The sequence below is a fragment of the Coregonus clupeaformis genome, chromosome 24, assembly GCF_020615455.1.
Source record: "Coregonus clupeaformis isolate EN_2021a chromosome 24, ASM2061545v1, whole genome shotgun sequence".
NCBI lineage: Eukaryota > Metazoa > Chordata > Actinopteri > Salmoniformes > Salmonidae > Coregonus > Coregonus clupeaformis.
Genome location: NC_059215.1, coordinates 52,750,113 through 52,770,853, shown reverse-complemented (window position 1 = coordinate 52,770,853; position 20,741 = coordinate 52,750,113). Strand labels below are relative to the sequence as shown.

At 45.8% G+C, this 20,741-nt stretch overlaps 1 protein-coding gene across 3 annotated transcripts; it reads left to right on the top strand.

Moving 5' to 3' along the window:
- Window positions 1–3,662: 3,662 nt before the first annotated feature.
- LOC121537823 (LHFPL tetraspan subfamily member 4 protein-like) lies at window positions 3,663–17,233 on the top strand. Of its 3 annotated transcripts, XM_041845427.2 has the most exons (4): window positions 3,663–4,726; window positions 15,838–16,077; window positions 16,843–16,859; window positions 17,146–17,233. In XM_041845427.2, the coding sequence occupies exons 1-4, from the start codon at window positions 4,321–4,323 to the stop codon at window positions 17,203–17,205; spliced, it is 723 nt and encodes a 240-aa protein (XP_041701361.2). In that variant the 5' UTR covers window positions 3,663–4,320; the 3' UTR covers window positions 17,206–17,233. The 3 variants fall into 3 exon arrangements, with proteins under 3 accessions (XP_041701361.2, XP_041701362.2, XP_041701360.2); XM_041845428.2 differs by lacking the exon at window positions 16,843–16,859 and having other exon boundaries at window positions 17,146–17,229; XM_041845426.2 differs by lacking the exon at window positions 17,146–17,233 and having other exon boundaries at window positions 16,843–17,122.
- The last annotated feature ends 3,508 nt before the right edge of the window (window positions 17,234–20,741 follow it).

Below are 20,741 nucleotides of genomic sequence, written 5' to 3'. Positions count from 1 at the left end.
AGGTGTCTTTTATACAGGTAACGAGTTCAAACAGGTGCATTTAATACAGGTAATGAGTGGAGAACAGGAGGGCTTCTTAAAGAAAAACTAACAGGTCTGTGAGAGTACTTATGTCATGCAATAAAATGCACATTAATTACTTAAAAATCATACAATGTGATTTTCTGGATTTTTGGCATCCCACCACTGTATGTATCTGTGAAGACTGAAGGCATCCCACCACTGTATGTGTCTGTGAAGGCTGAAGGCTGAAGGCAACCCACCACTGTATGCATCTGTGAAGGCTGAAAGCATCCCACCACTGTATGTGCCTGTGAAGGATGAAGGCATCACACCACTGTATATGTCTGTGAAGGCTGAAGGCTGAAGGCTGAAGGCATCCCACCACTGTATGTATATGTGAAGACTAAAGGCATCCCACCACTGTATGTGTCTGTGAAGGCTGAAGGCATCCCACCACTGTATGTATCTGTGAAGGCTGAAGGCATCCCACCACTGTATGTGTCTGTGAAGGCTGAAGGAATCTCACCACTGTATGTATCTGTGAAGGCTGAAGGCATCCCACCACTGTATGTGTCTGTGAAGGCTGAAGGCATCCCACCACTGTATGTATCTGTGAAGACTGAAGGCATCCCACCACTGTATGTGTCTGTGAAGGCTGAAGGCTGAAGGCAACCCACCACTGTATGTATCTGTGAAGGCTGAAAGCATCCCACCACTGTATGTGCCTGTGAAGGATGAAGGCATCACACCACTGTATATGTCTGTGAAGGCTGAAGGCTGAAGGCTGAAGGCATCCCACCACTGTATGTATATGTGAAAGCTGAAGGCATCCCACCACTGTATGTATCTGTGAAGACTGAAGGCATCCCACCACTGTATGTGTCTGTGAAAGCTGAAGGCATCCCACCACTGTATGTATCTGTGAAGACTGAAGGCATCCCACCACTGTATGTGTCTGTGAAGGCTGAAGGCTGAAGGCAACCCACCACTGTATGCATCTGTGAAGGCTGAAAGCATCCCACCACTGTATGTGCCTGTGAAGGATGAAGGCATCACACCACTGTATATGTCTGTGAAGGCTGAAGGCTGAAGGCTGAAGGCATCCCACCACTGTATGTATATGTGAAGACTAAAGGCATCCCACCACTGTATGTGTCTGTGAAGGCTGAAGGCATCCCACCACTGTATGTATCTGTGAAGGCTGAAGGCATCCCACCACTGTATGTGTCTGTGAAGGCTGAAGGAATCTCACCACTGTATGTATCTGTGAAGGCTGAAGGCATCCCACCACTGTATGTGTCTGTGAAGGCTGAAGGCATCCCACCACTGTATGTATCTGTGAAGACTGAAGGCATCCCACCACTGTATGTGTCTGTGAAGGCTGAAGGCTGAAGGCATCCCACCACTGTATGTGTCTGTGAAGGCTGAAGGCATCCCACCACTGTATGTATCTGTGAAGGCTGAAGGCATCCCACCACTGTATGTGTCTGTGAAGGCTGAAGGAATCTCACCACTGTATGTATCTGTGAAGGCTGAAGGCATCCCACCACTGTATATGTCTGTGAAGGCAGAAGGATCCCACCACTGTATGTATATGTGAAGTTTGAAGGCATCCCACCACTGTATGTGTCTGTGAAGGCTGAAGGCATCCCACCACTGTATGTGTCTGTGAAGGCTGAAGGCATCCCACCACTGTATGTGTCTGTGAAGGCTGAAGCCATCCCACCACTGTATATGTCTGTGAAGGCTGAAGGCATCCCACCACTGTATGTGTCCTGCCCTTAAGTCAACTACTGCACTGCATTCCTCTCTCACACTGGCTGTGTTGCTTCACACTGGAAACTCCCCTGCTATTCCCCAGTGTGTGTGTGTGGGTGTGTGTGTGTGTGTGTGTGTGTGTGTGTGTGTGTGTGTGAGAGAGAGAGAGTCCCCTGCTATTCCCCAGTGTATGTGTGGTGCAGGATGTGTATGTGTGTGGTACAACGTGTGTGTGTGTGTGTGTGTGTGTGTGTGTGTGTGTGTGTTTGTAGGTGTGTGTGTGTGTGTGTGTGTGTGTGTGTCAGACAACATGGTGGGGGTGCAGTGGAACTCCATTGGCTATGTCCTGTTTGTTTGTTAAACCATGTGGATAAAATGTGTGTGCAGTCTCAGGTGGGAGCCTCTGACCGATTTGAGACGTTCTAGGCTTTTCCTAATGCACAGATCATTCTGATCCTCCTGTGATTCTCTTATCAACATCTGAAGCATGCCTCCATTTGTAAAATTCTCCCGAGTGGCGCAGTGGTCTAAGGCACTGCATCGCAGTGCTATCTGTGCCACTAGAGATCCTGGTTCGAATCCAGGCTCTGTCGTAGCCGGCCGCGACCGGGAGACCCATGGGGCGGCGCACAATTGGCCCAGGGTAGGGGAGGGAATGGCCGGCAGGGATGTAGCTCAGTTTGGTAGAGCATGGCGTTTGCAACGCCAGGGTTGTGGGTTCGTTTCCCACAGGGGGGCCAGTATAAAAAGAAGAATGTAAAAAAATAAAATAATAATAATAACATTGTATGCACTAACTGTAAGTCGCTCTGGATAAGAGCGTCTGCTAAATGACTAAAAATGTAAATGTAAAACAATGTGAATGCCTACTGAGGTATGACCTCTTGTCCTAGATATTCATGGCAATGGTAGTGCCAGATGAATTTTCCTTAATAGCTTTGAGAGGAGTGTAGTATCTTAAACAGTCTAGAAATGCTGACCGTTGCTTAAAGTAGGAAACGTGGCCCTAAGATTTTGCTGATGTGGCAAAATGGTGTACTCTACTGTGCTGGAAACATCTGGAAAGCATTACTAAATTCCTGGAAAAGAGGATATGTAATGGCCAGGGATTGGATGTTAGAATCACGCCATGCTCTGGCCATGTATGATATAAATGCCATGTCTTGAACAGAGAGGGGGATATAGCAAATTACTGATTGGCTGTGCTGTCTCACAGATATCTGCAGAATCTGTCAAATTCTGATGCTGGAACCTTTGTTATAATAAACCTTTGAAAACAGAGTACAGTGTCGGCGGATCTTCTTATCATCACAAGCATGGACCAGCAAAAGTGTTTCTTTTAGGCACTACAGGAGAAAACAACTATTAATTTACCCCAACAACAACTGCTCCCCGGCGCCGATGACGTGGATGTCTATTAAGTCAGCGCCCTGCACCTCTCTGATTCAGAGGGGTTGGGTTAAATGGGGAAGACACATTTCAGTTGAATGCTTTCAGTTGTACAGACTAGGTATCCCCTTTTTCCTTTCCTTTCCACTTACACTACTTAACAAGATTCAAACAGCATCTTAAATACAACCACTTCCCATTCCACTTGCTGATGGACACCTGGCAATGGATAATCTTTATTCTGATCATTAGAAAAATACATATTCTGTCTTCTGTAGTTAGGCCTATGTCAAATCAAAATGGTCAACCTAAACCTGAAATAAAATAAAAGTACGCTTCTTTCTGCATACTAACAACCTGTTACAATAACAGTAAAATAACAAGTAGGAGTGGAGAATGATTTTCATGCAAATCCATGTAGGCTATTGTGCGGTACAGTGAACGCGCCGTCATCGACAGTGCTCAGCATCTTCTGAGAGCGCGCGAGGGAGAGAGGGGGAGAGGCGGGGAGAGGGCGCAAGACAAATAGGGGATGTCACAATAATGGAGTGGCGGCAGAAGAGGTCGGTTTCTGTCCATTGGATGTACATTCTGTCTTCACGGGCTGTGCGCCGATATCTCCAGTAGCCTAGCTCACCTAGCTCAAGAAGCCCTCCACGGATGCCGCAAATGCTACACGCAAACCGGGGATCCACCACTGGCACTAGGCAACGGCTGATCAATTCTGGTGGGCTTGAATGAGAATACTAAAGGACATATTTTGAAGGTAGCATTGGTTGAGGAGATTACAAAACCATTGACCGTTTTACTGTGAAATATCATATTTTGGACTTTTTCAATAAAGGACGATGTTAGGGATTATAAATGATACATTAAAAGTGTATCTATTCATGTCTCTTTTCAACAATGTGTAGCCTTGTATGTTCGCAAGTTGAATGTACAATGTTTTGGTATCTGAAAATAAAGGCTAGTCAATAATAATAACAACAACACTAATAATAATAAGTCAACGTCTTTGCTTTGTAATGGATTTATTCTGAATAGCTACATTGCTACCAAATTACAAACTCACCTTTGGCAACTGGTGGAAACAACCGGAGACGAGCAAAAACTGAGTGCAAAAACTGTGAGTGAGTCATTTAAAGAAACAAAAGAAACAGTGTGGAAAACATGTTGCCTTCACAGGAAGCGGCCAAGATTTACCATGACAACTACATGCGGAACTCTCGCGCCATCGGAGTACTCTGGGCGATATTGACCATATGTTTTGCCATCATCAACGTGGTTGTCTTCATTCAGCCCTACTGGATCGGGGACAGCGTGAGCACACCGCAGGTGGGTTACTTAGGTTTGTTTCACCAGTGCGTTGGGAGTGGACCGCCCAACCGAGAGCTCGACTGCACGGGCAGCTTCACTGAGTTCAGCTCCATCCCCTCCGGTGCCTTCAAAGCGGCCTCGTTCTTCGTACTGCTGTCCATGATTCTGGTTCTTGGCTGCATCGCCTGCATGGCGCTCTTCTTTTTCTGCAACACCGCCAGCGTCTACAAAACCTGTGCCTGGATGCAGCTCCTATGTGGTATGTATAAAACCAATGGAAATTCCGTTACACAATATTGTTCCAGCGCATTTAATCACAGACATTCATGCAGGCACTCATTAATTTAAGGAGATATCATTGCCTGATGATAAACTGCCCCTGCACTTGAATATTTATGAAATTCTCCTTGAACAGTTTTGAAGAGGATTATCGGTATCTGCAGATAAGGTGTGGGCTATGTTTGATTCGTTCATCAATTCGACTCAGTTAGATAGTGTGGTTGTAGTGCCAAATCTCCAGCTGACCTATTGGATTGTGGGGGATTTGGATTGATGAGATTACAACACATGGAGAGATGGTTCAGTTGATGTTTTTAAAATTATATTTGGGGATATGATTTTCATTGGTATGTCAACAGATGACTGAACACACATGGATCTGCAACACTGGTTACAAGTTACATGCAAACAACCATGTCAAAACATGCTGCTTGTGCTGTTGCTATTGCTAAGGATGTTGGGTTGGATCTAGAGGCAGATTAGATTAACCTCGCCACAAAAACATTTTTACTTCACATTTCTACACAGATTCCAGGCTCTGCTGGCTTACTGGCAGTGGAAGTTGTGTCTCTTCATGTAGAATCAGTCTGTGGTTCCATTGTCTCTCAGTCATGAGTCATGGAACTGTGGGAGGAAGACCGATATCCTATAGGCTGTCACAATCACCCACATTGAGCTCATGAGATTGCAGATGAAGCATTCATTTGCTCAACAAATCGGTCTCAAAAACAGACAACACACAACAAAATGCCTCCTTGTGTTGGGGTGGATGCATTCCTTCAACCAGGACCTAACCACATAGAGAGCTGCCCTTCTGATAAATAGAAGAAAAGAAACAAAATGAGAGTTCTCATTTTCAGGGATATGAAAATGGGGCGTGTCTATATGGAACTTAATTCACTCACTCCCACTCAGATCTATACCTCCAGGAGCTTCCAGGGCAGTTATAACTTGATCAGTGGGATATGCACCAACGTGTGGGAGTAAGATTACCACAGCAGTCAGCAAACTGAGAGAAGAAAAATATCAGCAGTTTTATTCTGTTTGAATGATCACCAATCAAACAGAGTTTCCATGACATACTCTTTCCTCTTGGGATGCCGGAACACTCACTGTATGCACTCTTACCAAATGAGACAAAAAAAACATCCATGAAGATATCAATGCTGGTATTCACAAAGCAAGTGCACACACCTGGGTCTTTTTATCTGACCATCTCTGTGTTTGCAATTGAGTCCCTTTCCCAATTGCTGATGGATCAACTCCATTTCGGTACAGGGTATAGCCTTGTGATGAGGCTGCCTCTGCTGCCTTGTGTAAAGGTGAAAGGCCTGATGGTGTTGGCTATGAGAGGCCTGATAGAGTTGGCTATGAGAGGCCTGATAGTGTTGGCTATGAGAGGCCTGATGGTGTTGGCTATGAGAGGCCTGATAGTGTTGGCTATGAGAGGCCTGATGGTGTTGGCTACGAGAGGCCTGATGGTGTTGGCTATGAGAGGCCTGATAGTGTTGGCTAGGAGAGGCCTGATTGTGTTGGCTAGGAGAGGCCTGATAGTGTTGGCTAGGAGAGGCCTGATAGTGTTGGCAATGAGAGGCCTGGTAGTGTTGGCAATGAGAGGCCTGATAGTGTTGGCTAGGAGAGGCCTGATTGTGTTGGCTAGGAGAGGCCTGATAGTGTTGGCTAGGAGAGGCCTGATAGTGTTGGCAATGAGAGGCCTGGTAGTGTTGGCTATGGGCCTATTGCTCTCTAACTACTGAGGAGATGATAGTTTCATAAGCTGCTGTATCCTGGGCCGTGGCAGAGAGCCGTGGCAGTGTGTGGTGCCAACAGCGTGCCGGAGCTGGGCAGAGGACCAGCTGCTCCTCCCAGTGCCCATGGGGACTACCATCATACCCCATGGTTCTCCTTTCAGTGCCCATGGGGACTACCATCATACCCCATGGTTCTCCTTTCAGTGCCCATGGGGACTACCATCATACCCCATGGTTCTCCTTTCAGTGCCCATGGGGACTACCATCATACCCCATGGTTCTCCTTTCAGTGCCCATGGGGACTACCATCATACCCCATGGTTCTCCTTTCAGTGCCCATGGGGACTACCATCATACCCCATGGTTCTCCTTTCAGTGCCCATGGGGACTACCATCATACCCCATGGTTCTCCTTTCAGTGCCAATGGGGACTACCATCATACCCCATGGTTCTCCTTTCAGTGCCAATGGGGACTACCATCATACCCCATGGTTCTCCTTTCAGTGCCAATGGGGACTATGATAATTTAATATGCCTTTTGGCAGACGCTTTTATCCAAAGCGACTTACAGTCATGTGTGCATAATTTTTTTAAACGTATGGGTGGTCCCGGGGATCGAACCCACTACCCTGGCGTTACAAGCACCATGCTCTACCAATTGAGTTACAGAGGACCACGAAGATCTAACTTTTAGACTACCATCATACCCCATGGTTCTCCTCTTTAGTCAGGAGAGGTCAATGTTATATGTTGTACTGTTTATACAAAACCGTAAACTGTACTGTTCTCCCATTCTCCCTTTGCAGTTACATCATGGACAGAAAAGTTAGATGACGAGACAGAACATAATGACGCAGCCTTACTCAGTGAGTTGATATGGCATGATCTCTGCACTGCCTGTCTGCTCCACTCTCACTCTCAGAGCAGCGCTTCTAGAACAGCAGAGCTGGCGACCGCTCCCTTAAGCCATTTCACTGGTGCCCTGCAACTGTGTTAGACAGCAGCAGGAGAAATCACACACTCCATTCCAAACACATCGAGAGAGGGATGGAGAGCGTACTGACAGAAATAGAAACAGACAAAGTCACAGGGCCATGCAAGTGTAGTGAAAATAGTGTAGTAGAAATAAAATGTCTACTACAGTACATAACTTACAAGAGGATAGCCTGATTTCTATGGGCCGGTGGTTTCCAACTCTATTCCCCATCTCTCCACTGATGTCCTGACCCTGTCTGTCTAAAATATTCAACAGAACTAAGGGAGGGAACAACCTGGTGTTCTGCTCCACTCTGCTCGGGGTACAACTAGCTATTCCTGTAGCAGCATACCATATGCCTGTTCAGTTACCTCAGGGTTCTACTACTGTTTCTGGCCTTGAGCAAGGTCCTGAGACTGACATCTAAGGCCAATTCTTTGAGGCAATATTGATGAGTGATGTTGCTGGCAACGGAGTGGGGAATGGGACACTGGAGCAATGAGCACATGGACATGAATGGTATATTTCATATGAAGAAGCACAGATCAATTTCCCCATTTATTTACTCATCTCCTATAGCTTGTTGTTGTCAGTTGACTGACACATCTGTACTGAAATGTATCAGCTAACAAACAAGCAACAAAGAGGTGTTGCCACTGCCCTGGGCATCCACTCAACCTACTGCCAGTCAAGTCAATGGCAACACAGACATAAGGATAACTAGTGTGGCAGACCAGGGGGTTTGATCAAGACGTTTACACAGATCAGACACAAGTGTGATACCTCAGTTTCAAGGTGTTTATTTCAAACAATAAAGAAAACGAAGAGAAACCAGTCTCCTCCAGGAGACCTCTTCCGGGTCACCGCCTTCTGGGCTCCGGGGAATGCTGTCTCTGGGGTAGAACACAGAGCCCCTCGGTTCTAGCAGACCGTGAGAACGTCTGTCCGGTAGCAATCTCTCTACCTCCAACCCTCCCGTGTGCTGCTCTCCTGGCAGCTTTATGGGCCCTGTACGGCTGGTGAGCAATCAGCCCCTTGATTACTCACCACCCTCAATCAGCCCCAATTAGTCCTGGCCGGAGGACCCGTCGAGACCTGGCACGTCCAGCAGAGGGATCCACCGCCGCGTGATATAGACTCCGTCTGTCACCAGGCCTCGACGAGTCTCCCCCTGGTGGCTTGTCCGCGGTACGCCACACTAGATTTAGAAAACATTTTACATCACAAATCTAAGATAGGAAGTATACATGGTATTCATCAAGCTAGCCAGCTAGTTAAACATACAAAAACAATCTAAAACTAAATGTAAAATCTACATGGCTAGCTAGCTAGCGAATTAGCCTGTTTGTCCCATTTACTTAGCATGGGTTGCTGTTAGCATGCTAATCGATTAACATGCGCACCATCATGGATATTTTCAGAAGTTAACCTTTTACTGCAGTGGGCTAAATCAGGGTCACACAGAGTGATTCTTGGTATACTTATAGAAGAGATAAGGCGGGAGCGAAGGACACTGTGTGCTAGCTTAGCCATCTAGTCCTATGGAGGACTCCGGTACACAGCAGGTGGGAGGCGGGGGCGACACCGTGTGCTAGCTAACTAGTCCTATGGAGTCATTAACTAGCGTTCATATAGGAACCAATGGGGTATTCTGCCACTGTGTACTCTCTGTTTAGGGCCAAATAGCATTCTCGTTTGCTCTGTTTTTTTGTTGATTCTTTCCAATGTGTCAAGTAATTCTCTTTTTGTTTTCTCATGATTTGGTTGGGTCTAATTGTGTTGCTGTCCTGGGGCTCTGTGGGGTCTGTTTGTGTTTGTGAACAGAGCCTCAGGACCAGCTTGCTTAGGGGACTCTTCTCCAGGTTCATCTCTCTGTAGGTGATAGCTTTGTTATGGAAGGTTTGGGAATCACTTCCTTTTAGGTGGTTGTTGAATTTAATGGCTCTTTTCTAGATTTAGATAATTAGCGTTATCGGCCTAATTCTGCTCTGCATGCATTATTTGGTGTTTTACATTGTACCCAGAGGATATTTTTGCAGTATTCTGCATGCAAAGTCTCAATTAGCTGTTTGTCCCATTTTGTGAATTCTTGGTTTTGAGCGGACCCCAGACCTCACAACCATAAAGGGCAATGGGTTCTATAACTGATTCAAATATTTTTTGCCAGATCCTAATTGGTATGTCGAATTTTATGTTCCTTTTGATGGCATAGAAGGCCCTTCATGCCTTGTCTTGTGGCGCTGATGTTTAGGCCGAGGTATGTATAGTTTTTTGTGTGCTCTAGGGCAACAGTGTCTAGATGAAATTTGTATGTGTGGTCCTGGCAACTGGACCTTTTTTGGAACACCATAATTGATGTCTTACTGAGATTTTCTGTCAGGGCCCAGGTCTGACAGAATCTGTGCAGAAGATCTAGGTGCTGCTGTAGGCCCTCCTTGGTTGGGGACAGAAGCACCAGATCATCAGCAAACAGTAGACATTTGAGTAGGGTGAGGCTGGGTGCTGCAGACTGTTCTAGTGCCCTCGCCTATTCGTTGATATACACTGCTCAAAAAAATAAAGGGAACACTAAAATAACACATCCTAGATCTGAATGAATGAAATAATCGTATGAAATACTTTTTTCTTTACATAGTTGAATGTGCTGACAGCAAAATCACACAAAAATTATCAATGGAAATCAAATGTATCAACCCATGGAGGTCTGGATTTGGAGTCACCCTCAAAATTAAAGTGGAAAACCACACTACAGGCTGATCCAACTTTGATGTAATGTCCTTAAAACAAGTCAAAATGAGGCTCAGTACTGTGTGTGGCCTCCACGTGCCTGTATGACCTCCCTACAACGCCTGGGCATGCTCCCGATGAGGTGGCGGATGGTCTCCTGAGGGATCTCCTCCCAGACCTGGACTAAAGCATCCGCCAACTCCTGGACAGTCTGTGGTGCAACTTGGCGTTGGTGGATGGAGCGAGACATGATGTCCCAGATGTGCTCAATTGGATTCAGGTCTGGGGAACGGGCGGGCCAGTCCATAGCATCAATGCCTTCCTCTTGCAGGAACTGCTGACACACTCCAGCCACATGAGGTCTAGCATTGTCTTGCATTAGGAGGAACCCAGGGCCAACCGCACCAGTATATGGTCTCACAAGGGGTCTGAGGATCTCATCTCGGTACCTAATGGTAGTCAGGCTACCTCTGGCGAGCACATGGAGGGCTGTGCGGCCCCCCCAAAGAAATGCCACCCCACACCATGACTGACCCACCGCCAAACCGGTCATGCTGGAGGATGTTGCAGGCAGCAGAACGTTCTCCACGGCGTCTCCAGACTCTGTCACGTCTGTCACATGTGCTCAGTGTGAACCTGCTTTCATCTGTGAAGAGCACAGGGCGCCAGTGGCGAATTTGCCAATCTTGGTGTTCTCTGGCAAATGCCAAACGTCCTGCACGGTGTTGGGCTGTAAGCACAACCCCCCACCTGTGGACGTCGGGCCCTCATACCACCCTCATGGAGTCTGTTTCTGACCGTTTGAGCAGACACATGCACATTTGTGGCCTGCTGGAGGTCATTTTGCAGGGCTCTGGCAGTGCTCCTCCTGCTCCTCCTTGCACAAAGGCGGAGGTAGCAGTCCTGCTGCTGGGTTGTTGCCCTCCTACGGCCTCCTCCACGTCTCCTGATGTACTGGCCTGTCTCCTGGTAGCGCCTCCATGCTTTGGACACTACGCTGACAGACACAGCAAACCTTCTTGCCACAGCTCGCATTGATGTTCCATCCTGGATGAGCTGCACTACCTGAGCCACTTGTGTGGGTTGTAGACTCCGTCTCATGCTACCACTAGAGTGAAAGCACCGCCAGCATTCAAAAGTGACCAAAACATCAGCCAGGAAGCATAGGAACTGAGAAGTGGTCTGTGGTCACCACCTGCAAAACCAGTCCTTTATTGGGGGTGTCTTGCTAATTGCCTATAATTTCCACCTGTTGTCTATTCCATTTGCACAACAGCATGTGAAATTTATTGTCAATCAGTGTTGCTTCCTAAGTGGACAGTTTGATTTCACAGAAGTGTGATTGACTTGGAGTTACATTGTGTTGTTTAAGTGTTCCCTTTATTTTTTTGAGCAGTGTATATGTTGAAGAGGGTGGGGCTTAAGCTGCATCCCTATCTCACCCCATGGCCATGTGGAATAAATGTTTGTGTTTTCTGGGTCTCTTAGGTTTTTGCATTCTTCATCAAACCATTTGTCATTGTTGTTAATTTTCTTAGGTTTTCTGCTTGAACGTTTTTGATTTGATAGGGAAGCTGAGAGGTCAAATATACTGTTTAGGTTTTCTACTGCCAAGTTTACACCTTCACTATTACAGTGAAACGTTTTGTCCAGGAAGTTGTCTAAAAGGGATTGAATTTGTTGTTGCCTAATAGTTTTTTGGTAGGTTTCCACACTACTTTCCTTCCATCTATAGCATTTTTTAATATTATTCAGTTCCTTTGGCTTTGATGCCTCATGATTGAGTATTGCTCTGTTCAAGTAGACTGTGATTTTGCTGTGATCTGATAGGGGTGTCAGTGGGCTGACTGTGAACGCTCTGAGAGACTCTGGGTGATAAGTAGTCTACAGTACTACTGCCAAGAGATGAGCTATAGGTGTACCTACCGTAGGAGTCCCCTCGAAGCCTACCATTGACTATGTACATACCCAGCGTGCGACAGAGCTGCAGGAGTTGTGACCCTTTTTTGTTGGTTATGTTGTCGTAGTTGTGCCTAGAGGGGCATATGGGGGAGGGAATGCTGTCACCTCCAGGTAGGTGTTTGGCCCCCTGTGTGCTGAGTGTGTCAGGTTCTTGTCCAGTTCTGGCATTTAGGTCGCCACAGACTAGTACATGTCCCTGGGCCTGGAAATGATTGATTTCCCCCTCCAGGATGAAGAAGCTGTCTTCATTAAAGTATGGGGATTCTCTCTCTCTCTCTCTTTCTCTGTGTCTGTGTCTTTGTGGTGTTTGATGTGCGTGAGCCACATGTGTGAAGTGTTATATAACAGGAGAGGTAGCTCATTATGATGATCTTGTTCCTGTGGTCCTCTTCAGGGAGACGGCTTCCTCACTTTAATATCCCCATTCGTTCAGTACCAGCAGGGGTGTTTTGTTTCCCCTAGTTCACATGTTCTTCAGTCTCCCTGTGTTACTGTAAAAATGCTCTTTGTTCATCTACTGTAATGTATGCTGTGTGTGTGTGTGAAAAAAGATGTGCTGCGTTTTTGTGTGTGTGCGAGCATCCGTGTAAAGGTATGTGTGTGTGTGTGTGTGTGTGTGTAAGTTCATGCACGGGAGTGTTTTCCATAAGCTTGCAGAAGGAGGTGTTGTAAGAGTTACTTTACATAGAAATAAAGGGGAGAGTTTATGGGATTACATTTACATTTATGGGATTACATTACAGAGTCATTTAGCAGACGCTCTTATCCAGAGCAATTTACAGTGCCTTCAGAAAGTATTCATACCCCTCTACACACAATACCCCATAATGACAAAGTGAAAACATGTTTTTTGAAATGTTTGCAAATTTATTGAAAATGAAATACAGAAATATCTCATTTACATACTGTAAGTATTCACACCGCTGAGTCAATACATGTTAGAATCACCTTTGGCAGCGATTACAGCTGTGAGTCTTTCTGGTAGGCCGGGGAGGCCAGGGGCCAGGGAGACTGGGGAGGCCAGCAGGCCATGGAGGCTGGGGGGGCTGGGGAGGCCAGGGGCCAGGGAGGCTGGGGAGGCCAGCAGGCCATAGAGCCTGGGGGGGCTGGGGGGGCCAGGGAGGCTGGGTAGGCCAGCAGGCCATGGAGCCTGGGGGGCTGGGGAGGCCAGGGGCCAGGGAGGCTGGTGAGGCTAGGGAGGGATCTAGTACACACTGCTAAGTGTTACTCACTAGTGAACCAACCCTCAGGGGAAGCTTTACAGGGCTGACCAAGGAGGAGAAAGACAATTCCTATAGAACAGAGCCCCAAAAACACACCAAGCCCTAGAAACCCACCGTCCTAGTAACACACCAAGCCCTAGAAACACACCAAGCCCTAGAAACACACCAAGCCCCAAAAACACACCAAGCCCTAGAAACACACCAAGCCCTAGAAACACACCAAGCCCCAAAAACACACCAAGCCCTAGAAACACACCAAGCTCTAGAAACACACCAAGCCCTAGAAACACACCAAGCCTATAAAACACACCAAACTCTAGTAACACCCCAAGCCCCAAAAACACCCCAAGCCCCAAAAACACACCAAGCCCTAGAAACACACCAAGCCCAAGTAACACACCAAGCCCTAGAAACACACCAAGCCCTAGAAACACACCAAGCCCTAGAAACACACCAAGCCCCAAGAACACACCAAGCCCCAAGAACACACCAAGCCCTAGAAACACACCAAGCCCTAGAAACACACCAAGCCCTAGAAACACACCAAGCCCCAAGAACACACCAAGCCCTAGAAACACACCAAGCCCTAGAAACACACCAAGCCCTAGAAACACACCAAGCCCTAGAAACACACCAAGCCCTAGAAACACACCAAGCCCTAGAAACACACCAAGCCCTAGAAACACACCACCCAGAAACACCTAGAAACACACCAAGCCCTAGAAACACACCAAGCCTAACACCAAGCCCCAGAACACACCAAGCCCTAGAAACACACCAAGCCCTAGAAACACACCAAGCCCTAGAAACACACCAAGCCCTAGAAACACACCAAGCCCTAGAAACACACCAAGCCCTAGAAACACACCAAGCCCCAAGAACACACCAGCATCAGAGAAAAAGGGTATAGTTTCACTTCAATGACATGCTCTCTACAGGCCCTCAGGCAACAAATGACTGTTATCCAAACATGTTGGGGAAAGAAGAGCCCTTGAGGATGCACACTGGGAGAGGGGAGGGGGTGGACATTAGCACATTTAGTACAAGAAGCAAAGTTATTATTAGAGAGTGTCAGGCTTGTGTCTTTTCATTTCTCTGTCTGTGTGTCTGTCTGTCTGTCTGTCTGTCTGTCTGTCTGTCTGTCTGTGTGTATGTCTGGGAAGCCGTGTGTTTGGTAGTAATGGGAAGCCTTGTGTTTGGTAATGATGGGAAGCCTTGTGTTTGGTAATGATGGGAAGCCTTGTGTTTGGTAATGATGGGAAGCCTTGTGTTTGGTAATGATGGGAAGCCTTGTGTTTGGTAATGATGGGAAGCCTTGTGTTTGGTAATGATGGAAAGCCTTGTGCTTGGTAATGATGGGAGGCCGTATGTTTGGTAATGATGGGAAGCCTTGTGTTTGGTAATGATGGGAGGCCGTGTGTTTGGTAATGATGGGAGGCCGTGTGTTTGGTAATGATGGGAGGCCGTGTGTTTGGTAATGATGGGAGGCTGTGTGTTTGGTAATGATGGGAGGCTGTGTGTTTGGCTCTGCTCAGCAGTATTGTGCATATGGGAGGCCGTCTTACAGGCTCATTACTGTGACATCAGCAGAGAGATTGGAGTGAGCTCAGCAGTGGAAGCAGCAGCAGCAAGGCAGGGGGCAGGAGAATGAGAGAGCGGTGGGGACTCCGAGAGACACAGCAAGGCAGGGGGCAGGAGAATGAGAGAGCGGTGGGGACTCCGAGAGACACAGAGGCCCAGAGCTGAAACATAAGAAGCAGTAGGAACATCAGCAGAAAATACCTTGTTCCACCCCACTAACTCCCTGAGAGACAGGCACAGGGATCTTACTTACTCTCTCACTCAAGGAATAGTGACTCATGACTTCGTAATGTCAAGGCTAATGTCTCCTTTTCTGACGACTCATCCTGAATTTATCCTGAATCCGCTGCTCTATCCATTGTTGCATGCATTCAGTCTGCATCTGTTTTCCTAGAAGTCGTTTGCGTGACATCAAAATTACGGGCGTTGTACAAAACAAATTAATCAGCGATTGGATTGTCTCTAACAAATCTAACCAATCAGAGTATCGAAGCTGATAACGTCATCGGTTTCTGGGACCAATCAGAGTGGTCAGAATGTGTTTGCATTCTAGAAGTCGTCGGGGATGGAGGCAAATCCAGAATCATGGTGGAGAAGAAAGCCTAGTGGGCGTGGCATTTGGCCGGAGCGATGTGGATGGTTAACCAGGCATGTCTCCACCATGTCTCCACCATGTCTCCTCTAAAACATTATTGCAATTACGGTTGCATTTTGTTATCCAACAATGCCTATACTGTATTTGTACTTGCTGTGACTGGCCTTTTGATTTCAATATAAAATACAGTTTAACTTACCTTAATTTGAATCATGCATCCATGTTTTCCGTGGACTACAGCTTCCAACGTCCTCTCTGTCTTCTCTCTCCCCCAGCTGTATGCCTGGTTTTGGGCTGTATAATCTTTCCGGACGGCTGGGATGCGGAGGTGGTGCGGGACCTGTGTGGGGAGGAGACGGGGAAGTATACCCTGGGTAAATGCTCTGTCCGCTGGGCTTACATGCTGGCTATTATGGGCATCCTGGACGCCCTGATCCTCTCCTTCCTGGCTTTCGTTCTGGGGAACAGACAAAATGACATGTTCCTGGACGAACTCAAGGCTGACAACAGTAAAGGTGAGGAATGGATTAGACCAAGTCTGCATCTGAAATGGCACCATTTTCTCTATACATTGGGTTCTGGTCAAAAGTAGTGCTCTCAGGAATAGGGTGTCATTTCGGACACACAAGTATTCACTAAAACCCATCTGTAATTAATCAACACTAGATGCATGTTGATTTCCAAAGACAGATACATTTTCCTCTATATAGACAAGAGATAGATTGCATAACCTGCACCCGTAGTTGACATGTTTTCGGAATGATAAAATAGGACATCTGGTATTGTAATTCAGTTAGTGTACCCTATTGCGCTCATCATGGAACTGCATGAAAGAGGGTAGGAATTTTCACCAAAGTCTAATTCTCACTGTTTGCACAGGATTGCATCAGACTGTTCTGTTCATATTGACTGATCAGAACAGGGAGATGTTCATTCAGGGGACTTTTGAAGAGACTGATGTCGAAACATTGTTAGAAGTCTTCTAACTCATTCTCACATAAATTTAATAGACCCCTCATGAAGTTGTCAACTGTCAGATCAGAGGATTACATCGTTTGGTAGGAAAATAGGATTTCTTTATACTGTACACTCTATAGTGGTTTCCATGGTTACTCACCAGATTCCAGTGGGATATAGCCTACTCTGCCCTGTCTCTCTCACCGCTCATCTGATTAACCTTGAACTAACTCACAGATAGAGATTATACCATGTGTAATATCTTGATTTCTGTACAATTAATTACATCCTGCATACAACAATATTTGACTTTGTTCTTGCAGATTTCGCTGTGTCCAGGGTAAGTGACTTTGTAAGTGAGCAGTTAACAGTGTCATGGCTTTGTGCACCTTGGTCTGTGTTCGTTGTGTAGGGCTGATGTGTAGTGTTGTTGAGGCATCCATGGCAGTGTTTGTCTCTATGGATCAGTGTGTTAGTCCCGTTACTCCCGTCTTGTACAATATATGTTTGTCAGAATAAGCTCCATGCACTGTCTTGTTGTTTATTGTAAAATGTTTCTATGTAATGTGTATTATTTCAATATCCTTACATGATGTGCTGCTGGGATACTTTTTTCTTGCCTTTAGATTGAGGTCCAGGACAGAAGAAGCGACCCAAGGTATGTTGCAGTCCAGAGGTTCCACTGAGGAGATCCTTGCCTTGGATGACCGCCCTCTGAGCGGATCCTTGCCTTGGATGACCGCCCTCTGAGCGGATCCTTGCCTTGGATGACCACCCTCTGAGCGGATCCTTGCCTTGGATGACCGCCCTCTGAGCGGATCCTTGCCTTGGATGACCGCCCTCTGAGCGGATCCTTGCCTTGGATGACCGCCCTCTGAGCGGATCCTTGCCTTGGATGACCGCCCTCTGAGCGGATCCTTGCCTTGGATGACCGCCCTCTGAGCGGATCCTTGCCTTGGATGACCCCCCTCTTAGAGGATCCTTGCCTTGGATGACCCCCCTCTTAGAGGATTATTGCCTTGGATGACCCCCCTCTTAGAGGATCCTTGCCTTGGATGACCCTCCTCTGAGGGGATCCTTGCCTTGGATGACCCCCCTCTCCTCTACTCCCTCTCATCCAGTTATCAGGCTAATATCCAACCCGGCTCAATGCTCAGACCACATGTACAGCATTCTGTAATATAAAACTGGGATAAACTATATTTTACATAGTATGATGTTGTAAAGTGCATTAACACTACTTTCAAAAAAGGACAATATTTGTAAATAAAATGTGTCCAAACGGAACTATACTTTTCAGCTTTACAGAAATAGACCTCTCTGGGAATCTAGATACTGTACATACAAAGCAATGTATATATTTGTAACGGTACAATGAGCAGCAGACAATATCACCCTTCAATGGAAATGTTGTTCAGTGTATTTCTACCCTCTGCATAACGATTTGGGTACGAAAAGTAGAATAAAGCAGAACAAAACAAATATTTTGTAAACATTTAATAGACCCCATAAAACTGAAGCTCTTTTTAAAGTTATTTACTGTCAAGCAATTAAAAGTAGAGAATCATTTCTGAAATGATTAAACTGAAACAGGGTAAACTAAAGAAATGATTCACTTGAACTGAAACAGGGTAGCCTAAAGAAATGATTAATCTGAAACAGGGTAGACTAAATAAATGATTCATCTGAAACAGGGTAGACTAAAGAAACGATTCACCTGAAACAGGGTAGACTAAAGAAATGATTCACCTGCAAGGGTAGACTAAAGAAATGATTCACCTGAAACAGGGTCGACTAAATACATGATTCACCTGAAACAGGGTAGACAAAAAAATATTATCCTGAAACAGGGTGACTAAAGAAACAGGGTAGACTAAATAAATGATTCACCTGAAACAGGGTAGACTAAATAAATGATTCACCTGAAACAGGGTAGACTAAATAAATGATTCACCTAAAACAGGGTAGACTAAAGAAATGATTCACCTGAAACAGGGTAGACTAAAGAAATGATTCACCTGAAACAGGGTAGACTAAAAAAATTATCTGGTACACTAGATACAGTAGATAACAGGAAAACATATTTGTGATATTAGTCCTCTCAGAAGGAAGCCCTGTATGCTGCATTCCCCTCAGGTCCCTCAGCACTGAGACACTGGGGCCAAAGGTCAAGTCACCACACCATCCTAACAGACCTTCTACTGCACATTGCAGTGACCAACACACTCTGGGCCTGTGTGGATTTAACCTGATAACCCCACAATGGGGAAAGTATACTGGGAAAAATGTAGAGGCAGAATTTCCACCAACTTTTAAAAATATATCAAACGGCATCTAGTGAAAAACTACAAGTGTGTACTTCTTGTCCACAATCCTTGCTACATTGTACAGAGTTATTGTAAATTGAGAAGCTAAATACCTATGTTATTAGGTGGCAGCCAATTCTCAGGAAGCTGTACTGTAGGGGACAGTGGGGTATGTCATGTCAAAGGGTTAGTTGAGCCACCCCTTGTTTCTAGGAAACCATACACAAAATAAATCATGTTACTAAATATGTAGGAAGTCTGTGAAGGAAGAAACCACATGGAAAAAATGGTAAGCAAGTTAGGTACAAAACTAACAGATTTTCACAAAGTCAAGTAAATGTATTGTCTTACAGGTTTCATGATGCTTGTATCTAAACCAAAGTAGATCATATTAACACTGTTTTATACATCAGTTGGGGGCTATATAAGCTACAATATGAGGTCCTAAACCTAGCATGAAAGTGCATCCTTGTAGCGATGTGAGCTAATAAAGTAAAAATGGTTGCTTTGGGGTAAATTGTGGCATTTTACCAGGGGCAAGTTGAGCCAATGGCTAATCAATATACCCCATACAAATGATGATTACATTTGGTATGTTTTACGCATAATATGCATAGTATTTTGAAGACACTTCATATTTATGTGATTCTCAAATGATGAAAAATGCCTTCCCCAGTTGGGTTCGCCCCCCTCTAGGCCACAATTGAAGTGTTTTCTTCTCAGGCATAATGCAAGGCATATGAGGTTACACCAGGGCCTGAGCCTATGTTAAAAGTGCTTTAAAAAGTAACAAGTGTTGTACCAAGAAATGTGTCCCTATGCTAACCCTGTCCCCGTGCTCCATTTACTCTATACCCATGCTCTATTTACCCTATACCCATGCTCTATTTACCCTATACCCATGCTCCATTTACCCTATACCCATGCTCTATTTACCCTATCCCCGTGCTCCATTTACCCTATACCCATGCTCCATTTACCCTATACCCATGCTCTATTTACCCTATACCCATGCTCCATTTACCCTATACCCATGCTCTATTTACCCTATACCCATGCTCCATTAACCCTATACCCATGCTCCATTTACCCTATACCCATGCTCTATTTACCCTATACCCATGCTCCATTTACCCTATACCCATGCTCCATTTACCCTATACCCATGCTCCATTTACCCTATACCCATGCTCCATTTACCCTATACCCATGCTCCATTTACCCTATACCCATGCTCTATTTACTCTATACCCATGCTCCATTTACCCTATACCCATGCTCCATTTACCCTATACCCATGCTCCATTTACCCTATACCCATGCTCTATTTACCCTATACCCATGCTCTATTTACCCTATACCCATGCTCCATTTACCCTATACCCATGCTCCATTTACCCTATACCCATGCCCTATTTACCCTATACCCATGCCCAATTACCCTATACCCATGCTCTATTTACCCTATACCCATGCTCTATTTACCCTATACCCATGCCCTATTTACTCTATATCCATGCTCCATTCACCCTATACCCATGCTCCATTTACCCTATACCCATGCCCAATTACCCTATACCCATGCTCTATTTACCCTATACCCATGCTCTATTTACCCTATACCCATGCCCTATTTACCCTATACCCATGCTCCATTTACCCTATACCCATGCTCCATTTACCCTATACCCATGCTCCATTTACCCTATACCCATGCTCCATTTACCCTATACCCATGCTCCATTTACCCTATACCCATGCTCCATTTACCCTATACCCATGCTCCATTTACCCTATACCCATGCTCCATTTACCCTATACCCATGCTCTATTTACCCTATACCCATGCTCTATTTACCCTATACCCATGCTCTATTTACCCTATACCCATGCCCTATTTACTCTATATCCATGCT